At 39.8% G+C, this 12,422-nt stretch overlaps 1 protein-coding gene across 5 annotated transcripts in view; it reads left to right on the plus strand.

Annotated features, from left to right (window-relative positions):
• The window catches only part of CSGALNACT2 (chondroitin sulfate N-acetylgalactosaminyltransferase 2), a 47,983-nt gene extending 44,293 nt beyond the window's left edge, over positions 1-3,690 (plus strand). For all 5 annotated transcript variants that reach the window (XR_010146860.1, XM_016963076.4, XM_016963080.4 and 2 more), the window contains one exon: positions 1,634-3,690. Coding sequence is in view for 3 of the 5 variants with exons in the window: in XM_016963076.4 (XP_016818565.4) it covers positions 1,634-1,926 (293 nt within the window). In the remaining 2 variants the exon portion in view is untranslated. The remainder of the gene's footprint in view (positions 1-1,633) is intronic.
• Positions 3,691-12,422: the final 8,732 nt, after the last annotated feature.

Genomic DNA, 12,422 nt, shown 5'->3' on the forward strand with positions numbered 1-12,422 from the left:
TCTCTTTCTCAGGGACGTTCCTTGCTGAGAAAAAGAATTCAGTGATATTTCTCCTATTTGCTTTTGAAAGAAGAGAAATATGGCTCTGTTCCGCCCGGCTCACAGGCAGCCAGAGTTTAAGGTTATCTCCCTTGTTCCCTGAACATTGCTGTTATCCTGTTCTTAAGGTGCCCAGGTTTGATATTGTTCAAACACACATGCTCTACAAACAATTTGTGCAGTTAATGCAATCATCACAGGGTCCTGAGGTGACATACATCCTCCTCAGCTTACGAAGATGACGGGATTAAGAGATTAAAGTAAAGACAGGCAATCACAAGGGTATTGATTGGGGAAGTGATAAATGTCCATGAAATCTTCACAATTTATGTTCAGAGATTGCAGTAAAGACAGGAGTAAGAAATTATAAAAGTATTAATTTGGGGAACTAATAAATGTCCATGAAATCTTCATAATTTATGTTCTTCTGCCATGGCTTCAGCCAGTCCCTCCATTCGGGGTCCCTGACTTCCTGCAGCAGCCCACTCCAGTTAGCCTTCTGCCCCATCACTCTATCAGAATTGTTCTGGGTAAGTTTATAAGTAACATTTATGCTGCCAGGTCCAGTCAGTTCTTCTTAAATTCTTCACTGAATAGCACACACTTGACAACTTCTTCCTCAAGACACTTTCTTCACGTGGCTACTACAATGGCACCTTTTCCAGAATTTTCTCCCTCACCTGGAGCCACTTCTCAATCTCATTTCCTGACTTAACTTTCTTTACCTCTATTTAACCTCTAGAAATTGGCATTTCTTAGTGTTTAGACCTAGGCCCTGTTTTCCTTCCAAATTCCTTCAGTAATTTCATTCATTCCTGTAGCTTTAAATAATCTATGGACCCATTCTCAAATTTATATCTCCAGCTTGGCCCTTTCTTCTTTTTCCACTCTGGGGAGTTTTTCTATAGCCCAGAAAAGCGTGTGTCTCAAAGGACAGAAAATGTGGCTGGTCGCAGTGGCTAATGCCTGTAATCCAGCACTTTGGGAAGCCAAGTGGGCGGAACACTTGAACCCAAAGTTCGAGACCAGCCTGGGCAACATGGTGATAACCCCATCTCCACCAAAAAAAAAAAAAGCTGAGTATGGTGACATGCGCCTGTGGTCCCAGCTACTCGGGGCTGAGATGGGAGGATCGCCTGAGCCACGGAGGTTGATGCTGCAGTGAGCCATGATCACACCACTGCACTCCAGCCTGGGTGACAGAGTGAGACCCTGTCTCAAAAAAAAAAAACAACAAAAAAAGAAAACATAAAAAGTTAATGGTGGTGAGATTATAGGTGACTTGTATTTTCTTCTCCTTTATTTGACTTTTTGTAGATTTTCTACAGGACTTTGAAATTTACGAAGTGTTCTTAAATATTTAACCCCATTTTGATACTGACAACAACCAACCTTGAGCTCCTTGAGTCCAAGTGTCAGCTCAAAACTGGACTTCCGGTGACTGGGAGTCACTCCTCCATGCCAGGCATCTCGTGCTATCTTTTTGCTGAACCATCCCATCCCTTTTGAAGCAGAACATTTAAAATTTTATATATATCCCTGTGCTCTGGCTAATAATAGGCTGTTATTTATAGTGTCAATTTTGATCTTACAGGTGGATTTGACATGGAAGTGAAAGGCTGGGGTGGAGAAGATGTTCATCTTTATCGAAAATACTTACATGGTGACCTCATTGTGATTCGGACTCCGGTTCCTGGTCTTTTCCACCTCTGGCATGAAAAGCGCTGTGCTGATGAGCTGACCCCCGAGCAGTACCGCATGTGCATCCAGTCTAAAGCCATGAATGAGGCCTCTCACTCCCACCTGGGAATGCTGGTCTTCAGGGAGGAAATAGAGACGCATCTTCATAAACAGGCATACAGGACAAACAGTGAAGCTGTTGGTTGAAATCATAATTAATGCGTTACTGTATGAACCACAAACCAGCACTATTTATTTAGCCTTACTTCTACTTCCAGATGCAGTGCCTCTTTTGGAGAAGACATGTTTATTTTTCATGTTCTTTCTGACATTACTTTAGCAATTCAACTTGATGTGAGAAGAAAAAACAAATGTTTCAACACAAAATCTCTGTTTTGTGAGAATACTGCACTATGGAATAATTGACAAATTGAAATCTCATATTTGTCCCAAAAGTTGTTTTGAGTTAGTTCTACCTGGTGCCCATGTTCTGATTGTGTGTGGGATTGCATGGTGTCCTGATTGCATCTAGGTGGAGCGGATGGAATGTGCTGGGCCACTGTTGGGTGGAGAGCAGCACATTCTTACAGAGGAGATGGAGCGTTATGAGCATAGTATGTGGATAGGTATCTTCACCTGCCCGCCCCTGAGTCAGCCTCCTTGACTTGATAGCTTGAAGAATCCTTTTCCACTGAAATAGAGGATAATTAATTGACACATCTGAAATCCCCAATCAATCAATCAAGAGAAAGGTAGAACTAAAAACTCCTTAACTTACTGTTGCTTACACCCCTGAAAGTCTGTTTTTAAGCAAATGGGTAATAGTAGAAAATAGGTTAGAATCTATGGCTTGATTAAAAATATAATGTTATTACATTATCATGTTCAGGATTAGGATTAGTAGTCAGTTGCTGTAAACTATTTTGAACAAACAGAAAAGAACACAGAAACATTTTTAACAGAGCATTTAATTATGTTGGAGTACAGGATCCTAGCTCTGTCTGGGAACATTAGTTTATGTGAGCCAGCTCTATCAGGGTCTTCCCATGGTGGTTCAGAATAGATGAGCATAGCATGGTTTTGTTTGTTTTTGCTTTCAATTTTCTAATTTGGCATGGATCCATATGTATTTACTATCCTTTTTCTAATATATTAATATATGCTACATTTGTATTTGCATTACTATAATACTTTGAATTGAAAAAGAGTTTCATTGTGGAGAGAAAAAGCAAATGGTATGCCACAAGATCACTCTGATTTGAGAAAAGGGAGGAGGGGAAGATAGTCTGAATGGAAATCTGAAATACGGAATGTTTTAGAGAAATATGTCACTTGCATATAGAATGTTTTAATTGAGGTATAAATTAATGAGACAAAGTGAAGAAGAAATTATATTCAGATAGGACTGCACTACATTATTTGTCACACATGGATCTGTTACCATCAGGTCAATTCCTAGTATGCATAAATTTTTTAACCCTTTTAAAAGAGACCTATGTTGAAAACCCCTGAAAATTCACTGAAGAAAAATCATTACTCTTTTTCTCAGTAAATCATATCATCTGAAATATTACAAATTTCAAATTTCTAGGTGCTATATTAATTCAATATTACAATAACTCTTACCTAATTATTCTTACAAGTTTTAAGTTGTGGTAGTTTAGTGATTTTTTTTAAAAGATGTGTGAAATGTTCTCTGCAAAATAATTCAGGCCACTGTCTCCTTTTATATATTATTATAATTATTTATTATGAAGACCAGTGAATTACGATATTTAAAGTGAGAGAACTTAATTATTTGCAAAGGTAAGTTACAGCTTCTATTTTGAGAGAATCAAATGAGTTTACTTTTGTTCCTGTTGTTTTTAACTAGCTTTAAGTTTAAAGATGGAAGCTAAGCAATGGAAATGCTATACGTTTTTGACATTTATTAAATGGTACCAATAAAGTATTTTATTACCAAAAGTTAAATGAAAATGTGATAAATTTATTTCTATTGTAAAGTATCATAAAGACAGAACATTACGTATAACATGTAATTGTGTACTTTAAAAATGAAACACAAGTGCTGCAGCTGTTCACGTTAAAATATGGGGCATTACCAGGGGACAGGCCCCTTGTGCCCCTTCTTGATCACCTGTGCTCACCCTCTCCATAACAGTCACACTCTGATTTTTATGATCGTTTTTACTTGTTTTTCTTCTTAGTTTTCCCAGTTACGTATCTCCCAATAGACTGTTTTGCCTGGTTTTGAATTTATATACATTATTATTTCATTATATATTCTCTTTCATTCAGTGTTTTTGAGGTTCACTCATATTATTCTCAAAATTAGTTCATTTTTATTATTGAATAGTATTTCATTGTACTGTAGGGAGGGGAAAAACTCCCTCCCATCTTCTCAGGGTCCCAGCTGGGCTTGAAGATTAAATTGGCATAGGATAGATTAACAAGAGAAAAGCATATAAATTTATGTAATACAAATTTTATGTGGTGCAGGAGCCCTCATAAAGAAATAAAACCAAAAGAAGTAGAGTCAGTTACTTACATACTGAATTGGACAAAGACTAGTAAACTGTGAAAATGTGACTGTATTTTGCGGGAGCCTTAAAAAATAGTTATTCTAACAAGGTCTGTACAATATTCTCCTGGTCTCAAACTTCTCGTCATTGAAGATAAAGATGTTTGTTGCCTTTTCTTCTAGTATAGAGAGTGTCTTTCACACTGGAATCCATCTCCTGCTCTTAAGAAACAGCACTAAGGTCAATCACCTTTTTGCACCTGCTGTTTTTCATGTGTCTTTAATTTAAATAGTATGCCAGAATGGCATATTTTAACCCCTTCAGTATGAATGTACTACTATACTTCTTCTACTGTTAGTAGATACTTGGATTGTTTCCAAGTTGTTTTTATATTCTCTTGTTGGTAACTATTTGGGTTGTGTGTAGATTTTTGTGGTTTGCTTTTGCTGTTACATGCGTGTTGTCGTGAACATCTCCTGTAAGTGTGCCAGAATTTCTCCAGGAGTAAAAATGCTGAGCCATCGGTTGTGCACATGTTTAACTTTCCAAAGTGGACCACCTTCCACCACTGGGTGAGTTCATTTTGCATCCTTGACAGTACTTAATTTTGTCAGGCTTATTAATTCTTGCCAATTTAGTGGGCTTTAGGCATGAACTGTAGTTATGATTTATCTCCAGTCTTTTTGTTCATTTTTACCAGTTCACAGGGATTCTTCACATATTCCAGATACCAGTTCTTGTTGGTTTAATGTTTGCAGATATCTTCTCCCATCAAGACCAATGTGGTTTGTCTTTTCCCATTTTTGGTGGTACTTTTTGATAAATAAAAAACTAACTTTATTGTGACTATCTTTTTTCTTTATGATTTCTACTTTTTTCAATAGAATTTATTTTTTAGAGCAATTTTAGGTTCACAGAAAAATTGAACAGAAGGTACGTGGAGTTTCCTTAGATCCCCCTGCCCACACACATGCACAGTTTTTTCTGTTACCTACATCTGTCACCACAGTGGTACATTTGTTACAACCAGTGAACCCACATTGACACAAAATAATCACCTAAGGTCCATAGTTTATGTTAGGGTTCATTCTTGTTGTACATTCTATGGGTTTAGACAAATGTATAATGACATCCAGTGTTACAGTATGATACAGAACAGTCTCACTGCCCCAAAAATCCTCTAGGCTGACTATTCATCTCTTCCCTACCCTCTAACCTCTAGCAACCACTGATGTTTTCACTGTCTCCATAGTTTTGCTTTTTCCAGAATGTCATATAGTTGGAATCGTACAGTATGTAGCCTTTTCAGATTGCCTTCTTATCTTAGTAGTATGCATTTAAGTTTCTTCCATGCCTTTTTATGGCTTGAGAGCTCATTTCTTTTTAGTAATGAATAATATTTCATTGTCTGGATGTAACCACAGTTTACCCATTCACCTACTGAAGGGTATCTTGGTTGCTTCCAAATGTTGGCAATTATCAATAAAACTGCAATAAACATCTACGTGCAGGTTTTTGTGTGGACATGTTTTCAACCTTTGAACAAATAACAAGGAACACAGTTGCTGGATCATATGGTAAGAGTATGTTTAGCTTATTAGCTTTGTAGGAACGTGCCAAACTGTCTTCCAATGTGGCTGTACCATTTTGCATTCCCACCAGCAGTGAATGAGAGTTCCTGTTGCTCCACATCCTTGCAACCATTTGGTGGTGTCAGTGTTTCAATTCTGGCCATTCTGTAGGTGCATAGTAGTATCTCGTTGTTTTACTTTACATTTACCTAATGACATATGATGTGGAGCATCTCTTCATGTGCTTATTTTCCATCTGTATATCTTCTTTTTTTTTTTTTTTTTTTTGAGACAAGGTCTCACACTGTTGCCCAGGAGGCTAGAGGCTGGAATGCAGTGGCGCTATCATGGCTCACTGCAGCCTCGACCTCCTGGGCTCAGGTGATCCTCCTGCCTCACCTCCTGAGTAGCTGAGACCACAGGCATGCACCACCTGCCCTGGCTAGTTTTTTTGTTTTTGTTTTTTTTAATAGAAACAGAGGTCCCCCTATTTACCCAGGCTGATCTCAAATTCCTAGGCTCAAGCGATGTGTATCTTCTTCTCAAGTGATGTGTATTTTCTTTAATGAGGAATTGGTTTCTACTTTTTATTGATTTATGACCTCATAATAGGGAAGGATTTCTTTAAAAATACTGTTGTATATTCTCAATATCTCCCATGTAATTTCACTTTTCTCAGGTCTTTAACCTAAGTGGAAGAGATTTTTGTGTATGATGTAGGTAAGGATTGCATTTCACTTATTTCCAGCACTACATCCATACTTTACCTACTGATCTGCAAAACCATTCTTATATCCATCAGATGTCCCTGTGTGCATGAGTCTGATTCTATGCTCTCTTCTGTTCCGTTAGGCTACCACTCTATCACTGCACCATTAGCATTGCATGGTATCAGTTACTGTAATTTTATGCTAGTGAATACCTGGGACACATTTTCCACTCACCTTGTTCTTAAAGATCGTTATGGCTATCATAGGCTTTGTACTTTCATATAAATTTTAGAATACGCTTATTAGGTTTCATAAAAATGTATGAATTTGATTAGAATATCATTGAATCTGTAAGATCACTTTGGGGAGTCTTTATGATATGAAGTCTCCCAATCTATTCTATTTGGCTTTATTGTTTTTCAATTACGTTTTATAATTTTTCACACTGGACTTACACATGCTGTTTTTCAGATTCTTCATAGTTACTCTGCATTTTTGATACCATTGTACCTTATCTTTTATTGTGTTATTGGTGTTTAGAAATCATTGATTTTGCATGTTAATTTTTGTGTTCAGAAACTTTGCCAAAAACTGTTAATTCTAGTAATTAGAATTCTTTTGCATTTTTCTTGTTTTACATCATATCATACATATGAATAGTGAGTTTTGTTTCCTTTCCATTTTTAGGTCTTTAGTTCTTTTTCTTGTCCTCCTATGCTTGGTAGGATTTGTTGTGCAATGCTGATGGAAGTGGTAATAGTGGGCTCCCTGCCCTGTTTCTGATTTCAAGCAGTGCTTTCAGGGTTTCATCAGTAAGTGTGATGTTTGCTGGAGGTGTTTTCGTAGACAACCCTGTCAACTTAAGAAACTTCCCTTCTGTTATTACTTAGTGAGTTTTTATCCTACCTAAGAGCATTTATCAGATACTTTTACTACATCTGTTGAGATGTTCATATACTTTTTCCCCTCTTTTAAAGTATTAAATTGATGAATTAATAGATTTTCTCAAGTAGCTTTGCATTCTTGGGACAAATGCTAGTCAGTCATGATGTGTTATTTTTATTTTACATTGTTTGATTTGGTTTGCTTTCATATACATACATGTAAGTATTCACATTTACACATCTCATATGTATTCATGTCGGGGGTGTGGGTATGTATATACTTCAGGTGTTTTTAATCTATGTTCATGAATGAGGTTGCCTATGACTTCCCGTTCTCTTCCTTGTTGGGCATTTTTGTTTATTTATTTGTTGTTTTAATTGACGGGATCTTGCTCTGTCTCCAAGGCTGGAGTGCAGTGGGGGCGATCATGGCTCACTGCAGCCTCAACCTCCTGGGCTTAAGTGATCCCCCTACCTCAACCTCCCAAGTAGCTGGGACCACAGGCACGCACCCCTGCACCTGACTCATTTTTGTTGTTGTTGTTTTTGTTTGTTTGTGTGTAGAGACAGGGTCTTGGTTTGTTGTCCAGGCTGGTCTCAAGCTCCTGGTTTCAAGTGATCTTCCCACCTTGGCCTCCCAAAGTGCAGAGATTACAGGTGTGAGCCACCATGCCTGGCCCTCATTAGGCTTTTCTGTTGAGGTTATACTAGCTTATAAACTTAAGTTACAAGTGTTCCTTCTTACTCTGTTTCTAGAAAAGTTTTGTAAAATTAGAATTAATTTCTTCCTTGAATATTGAACTGCCTGGAAGAACGGCCTGAAAGCCACTTGGGCATGAACTTTTCTATCTAGGAAGATTTTTGATCAGTTGTTCAATTTATTTAATAATTATAGAACTATTCAGACTTTCTATTGTTTGTAGAATAAGCTTTCATTGAGTTATTTTGAGTAAATCATAATTTTCTAGGAATTTATACTGATAAATTTGAAAATTCAGATGAAATCAATATCCTCCTATTATCTGTGTGATATGTATACGATTTATAGTGATATCCTTTTTTTCTCATTCCTGATATACTTATGCCTTCTATTTTTTCTTGATCAGCTTTGCCAGGAGCAGGCAGATTTTTTTCAATCCTTTTAAATAACCCTTACCAGCCATGTATGAGAGATCAGTTGCTTTACATCCTCCCCGACACAGTATTTCCAGTGTTTTTAATTTAAACTCTTTAATTATAATTTCTAACGGGTGTGTACAGTTCTTATTTTCATCTTAGTTTATAATCAGGGAATGATGTCAAGTACCTTATCATATGCTTATTGGCCATTTAGATATCTTCTTTTGTGAAATGCCTGTTGAAGTTTTTCTGCCTTTTTAAAAAAAAATTAGTTTGATTTTTTTTTTAGTTGATTTGTGGGGTTTACTTCTGTATTCTGAATTTGAGTCCTTTGTCAGATTTACATATTACACATACCTTCTCCTAGCAACAGCCTCTCTTTCACTATGTTAATGGTATCTGTCAGTAAACAAAAGTTCTTAATTTCAATAAAAACCAATTTTCTTTTATGGCTAGTGATTTTGGTGTCCAATTTAAGAAACCTTTCCTACTCCAGAATTTTTTTTAATTCTTTTTTTGACACCTCATTGCATTGCCTTTCATATTTAGGTCTGTGATCCATCTGGAAATCGTTTTGTATATGGGTTACAGGAAGAGTCAAGATCCATCCTTTAGTTTTTCTTTTAGGGAAGGTCTGTGGATAGCAAACGCCATTTAGTTTGTCTGTAAATATCTTTATTATCTCTCATTTAATAAATAGTTTTAAAAAGTAGAGAATTCTAAATTGGCTGTCATTCTTCTTTTTAGCACATTGAAGTTACTATTCCACTGTCTCTTGGCTTCAGTTATTTCTGCTGTGAATCATCAGCGTAACAGCCATCATCCATTGAAAGCAGTCCACTCTCTTCTTTTCTGTTCTGTGTCACTATGATATATCTGCATGTGGGTTTGTTTTTTTTCTGGTCCTGCTTGAGATTCTTCGGGTTCCTTGGATTGTTACTCTGAAAAATTCTCAGCTGTTTTATTTTCAAAAATGATTTCTGCCTCATTGTCTCTTTGCTTCTCTAACTCTGATAACATGTTAAAACCGTTGTGTCCTCCATGCCTCAACCTGTTTCTTGTTTTCCAATGCTTTATTCTGTGTTAGATTCTGTTAATTTCTTCAGAATTATGATCAGATTTGGAAAATAACCAAATAGAGCATCTAGAAATGAAAACTACAATAATTGAATTTTTTAAATCCAGCAGATGGGTTGAACAAAATTAGACACAGCTAAGGAGGTTTTTTTTTTTTTTTTTTTTTTTTTTGAGGAGGAGTCTCGCTCTGTCGCCCAGGCTGGAGTGCAGTGGCGCCATCTCTGCTCACTGCAAGCTCCACCTCCCGAGTTCACGCCATTCTCCTGCCTCAGCCTCCCGAATAGCTGGGACTACAGGCGCCCGCCACCACGTCCGGCTAATTTTTTGTATTTTTAGTAGAGACGGGGTTTCACCATGTTAGCCAGGATGGTCTTGATCTCCTGAACTCATGATCCGCCCGCCTCGGCCTCCCAAATCCTCCCAAAGGATTACAGGCGTGAGCCACCGCGCCAGGCCCTAAGGAGGTATTTTTTTAAAAACTGGAATATAGGTCAGAATGTTTGTTTCTACTGGATGTTTAGGGGCAGTACCAGTTCAGGGCCAGTTCAAAGAATTCTTAGCTTGAAGTTTGTTGGACCAGTGTTGATTTGTGCTGCAAAATTTTGTGAAGCTCACTGACTCATCATTACCAATTATGAAGGTAAAATTTCCCTGCCTCCATTCAGTGCTCAGATTCAAATCAGGGAGCTTTTCCTAGCTCCCTCGGTGGGGTTTGGGTGGAGCGCCTTATTTCAAGCTCACTGCTGCACCGAGGGGTGGCTCTTTGGGATGCCAGCTTTATGGGCTGGGGTCTCCTATTTGATTCTTCATCTTGAGGTGGGCCCTGGGTCTCCTATTTGATTCTTCATCTTGAGGTGGGCCCTGGACTTTTTTCTCTACCCCTGTGGACTTGAAAACAGCAGCTCATGGTCCTTACCCTCAGGGCAAAGCAGGCTCCAGAGCTTCCCTGACTTCTCTGGCTCCCTGCCTTCACTTGGATTTTTAAATTTTGTACAACTTTATCTGTTGTTTTCAGTGGGCACGCACTTCATCTCTCACACTGCCAGAAATGCACAAGTGGCGCAGTTTACTTTCTTACACTCTTCCCTGCACTGTTGCTGAACCACTCAGCCCTGCTGAGCGCACCTGAGCATCTGCACCTGAGCATCCTGGTGCTGTGGGTAGATACTTGTGGGGTGTTCAGCAGCCCCTCACCTTCCTCACAGTATCCTGACTTCCTTGTTGGGAATAAAGATTGAAATTGTGTTAACGTGCTCTAAACTGGCCTGCAGATGGATTGTAAGTTTTGCTTCTTGAAGTTTTGAATGCAAATTTGTGGGAATTCTTTCCCATTTATATTTTTATGCTGGTTGGATTGAACAGTGACTGTTAGGTGAACAGTGACATGTTAGGTGAATGCTAACATGCTTCGTATTGACCAGGACCCCAGGTGTTCCTTTGAGAAGGGGGCCTTTGCTTCACTTTTCCCAAAAAGTGCTGTGGCCTTTTGCATAAGTGCTGCTTGGCGTCCGCAGCACCAGGGCCAGTCCATAGCAAGCACCGACTGTGCTGACAATGAACCACGTGCCTGCTCTGTCTGCCTTTGCTTCTTAGAAGCCTTTGCTTCACTTTTCCCAAAAGGTGCTGTGGCCTTTTGCAGAAGTGCTGCTTGGCGTCCTCGGCACCAAGGCCAGTCTACAGCGAGCACTGACTGTGCTGACAATGAACCAGGTGCCTGCTCTGTCTGCTACCACGGCCCTGCAAGAGAGCCGTGATCAGATGAAAAACATGGAGGCTATAAGGTAAACAGCTTGTCCAAGCTTCTCCAGCTGGGGGCTGAAACCAGCTCTCACTCCAGTTTCCCCGGCGCCTTGCTCCCTCCCTGCTGCCTTGTGCCTCCCTGAGGAGCAGGGTCTATGTTCTCGTATGGGCGTGGTCGGTGTGTGTCACAAGCAGTGTGTGTCACAAGCAGTGTGTGTCACAGAAGTCTCCATGGCTTACTACAGATCCTTAGCTTATCATTCTGCTACATCTGACACTGACATCCATTTGTTCCTGCAGCGTTTGTGAAGGGTGACACTCAGCCATCACACAGGGATGTACTGGTCACAAGGCACACAGACTATCACCCACCGAGTGCTTCTCACACGTACTGTGTGGCCCAGGGATTGGACTAGGCCCCCACCGTATTGCCAATTCAGGAGGTGTGTGGAGAGGCCTAAGAATGGACGTTCAAACAGGTTCTCAGGGACCCACACTTGAAAGCCACTGCCCTGGAGGAACTGCCCATGGCAGGGGATGGCCCTCCCAGCTCGCGGTTGTATCCAAGGCCAGAGCAAATTATGCACTCCCCCTTCTTCAGCTGAGGCAGATGAACACTTCCAAAAATAACTTCACCAGGAAATTAGGGATGCCATTGGATTTAAAGACCTAAAAAATGTCATTCACTAAAAGCTCAAGCATCATCTCCATGTCCCCATTTGCTCCACAGACACCCGAGCACCTGTCCTGCACTGCCCACTGCATGGGGTGGCAAGGCCCCGAGGCCCAGCTTCTGTCCAACACGGGCCCCTGGCTGTCCAAATTCACATCCCAAATTCAGCCCCTGGGTCACACTAGCCACATCCCTGCAGACAGGACCCACATGTGGTTGGCAGCTGCTGTACTGGACAGCACAGATACAGGACATTCCCTTACCCCAGAAAGGTTTCTGTTGGGTGGCGCTCACCTCGTGGGAATGATGACACTGAGCACATAGTGAAAGATGAGCTGAGTTATCCCTGGGGTGCAGTCCCCACCCTGTCCAGGCCTGAGAACCGTGGGAATGGGCAGGTTGGAGGA

Source organism: Pan troglodytes, chromosome 8 (genome assembly GCF_028858775.2).
Source record: "Pan troglodytes isolate AG18354 chromosome 8, NHGRI_mPanTro3-v2.0_pri, whole genome shotgun sequence".
NCBI classification, from domain to species: Eukaryota; Metazoa; Chordata; class Mammalia; order Primates; family Hominidae; genus Pan; species Pan troglodytes.